The sequence below is a fragment of the Seriola lalandi genome, unplaced genomic scaffold (genome assembly GCF_002814215.2).
Source record: "Seriola lalandi dorsalis isolate HSWRI2012SDOR001 ecotype SW California unplaced genomic scaffold, Sedor1 jcf7180002010416, whole genome shotgun sequence".
NCBI lineage: Eukaryota > Metazoa > Chordata > Actinopteri > Carangiformes > Carangidae > Seriola > Seriola lalandi.
In genome coordinates, this window is record NW_019481069.1 from 1 (window position 1) to 903 (window position 903).

General features: G+C 48.5%; 1 protein-coding gene across 1 annotated transcript; it reads right to left on the reverse strand.

Moving 5' to 3' along the window:
* Positions 1-166: 166 nt before the first annotated feature.
* LOC111673327 (serine/threonine-protein kinase ICK-like) lies at positions 167-888 on the reverse strand (the record flags this gene model as incomplete). The annotated part of the gene is made up of 2 exons (XM_023431078.2): positions 669-888; positions 167-577 (listed from the first exon to the last, which is right to left on the reverse strand). Coding segments are annotated over exons 1-2 (543 nt in total), but the record flags the coding sequence as incomplete, so codon positions are not given.
* Between the last annotated feature and the right edge of the window lie 15 nt (positions 889-903).

The window sequence follows — 903 nt, forward strand, 5'->3', positions numbered from 1 at the left end:
GAAAAGGCTTCACTCATCCATCCACCCACTGGAGGAAATAAAACAGAATATCTGAAATTTCACAATAACTAATAATAGTCATAGATATATATATATATATATATATATATATATATATATATATAACAGATATATAGTAAATACACAGAGAGATAGACACACACACATAACGTTTCCAAGCCAGGCCCAGCCTCACCTTGCTCGGGAGACTCTTGTCTACAATGTAAGGAAGATGGCTCTGTGGCGTTCCTTCGGTCTGTTCCTGCTTCAGGATGTGCTTTGGCTGCTGCTCTCGCATCAGCTCTGCGTGCCGTTGGTACACTGCCGCCTGGGCAGCTGCTGATACAGGTGAGGGCTGGATCTGCTGGAGAGGCCTGGAGGGGGAGCAGTGTTGGTTGGGAGGTGGAGGCTGAGAGGGGGGGACAGGCTTAAGAAGCAGGGGTTGCTGCTGCAGAGTCTGCTGTGACTGTAAAGGAGCCTGCAGCGGCACAAGACCTGGCTGAGGTCTGCCCTGCTCCAGGATCTGCTGAGGAGTGCCTAAAGCCTGGCCCACATGGAAGTAAGAGTACCTGAGAGCCTGAAAAGATAAAACGATTTGGACAAAAAACATCAGCTTTCGTTGTGAATGTTCCGCTGTGATGGCTGTGGACGTATAGGTCCGACACTACCTGGGCAGAAGCTGGTCTCTTCTTGGGATCCCACTGAAGCAGGTCTGTCATCAGATGGATGGCTTCAGGACTGGCATTTGGGATCAGTGTCTTCAGGTTACTGGGAACACACTGAGGCCAACGGAAGTTCATTGCACTTGCCAGCTGGTAACCCTCTGGCCAATCATTCTAGAGGAGAAGACACAGTCCAGTACACACTGTATTTACGTCTGATTCAACAGTAATAGTAGTAGAA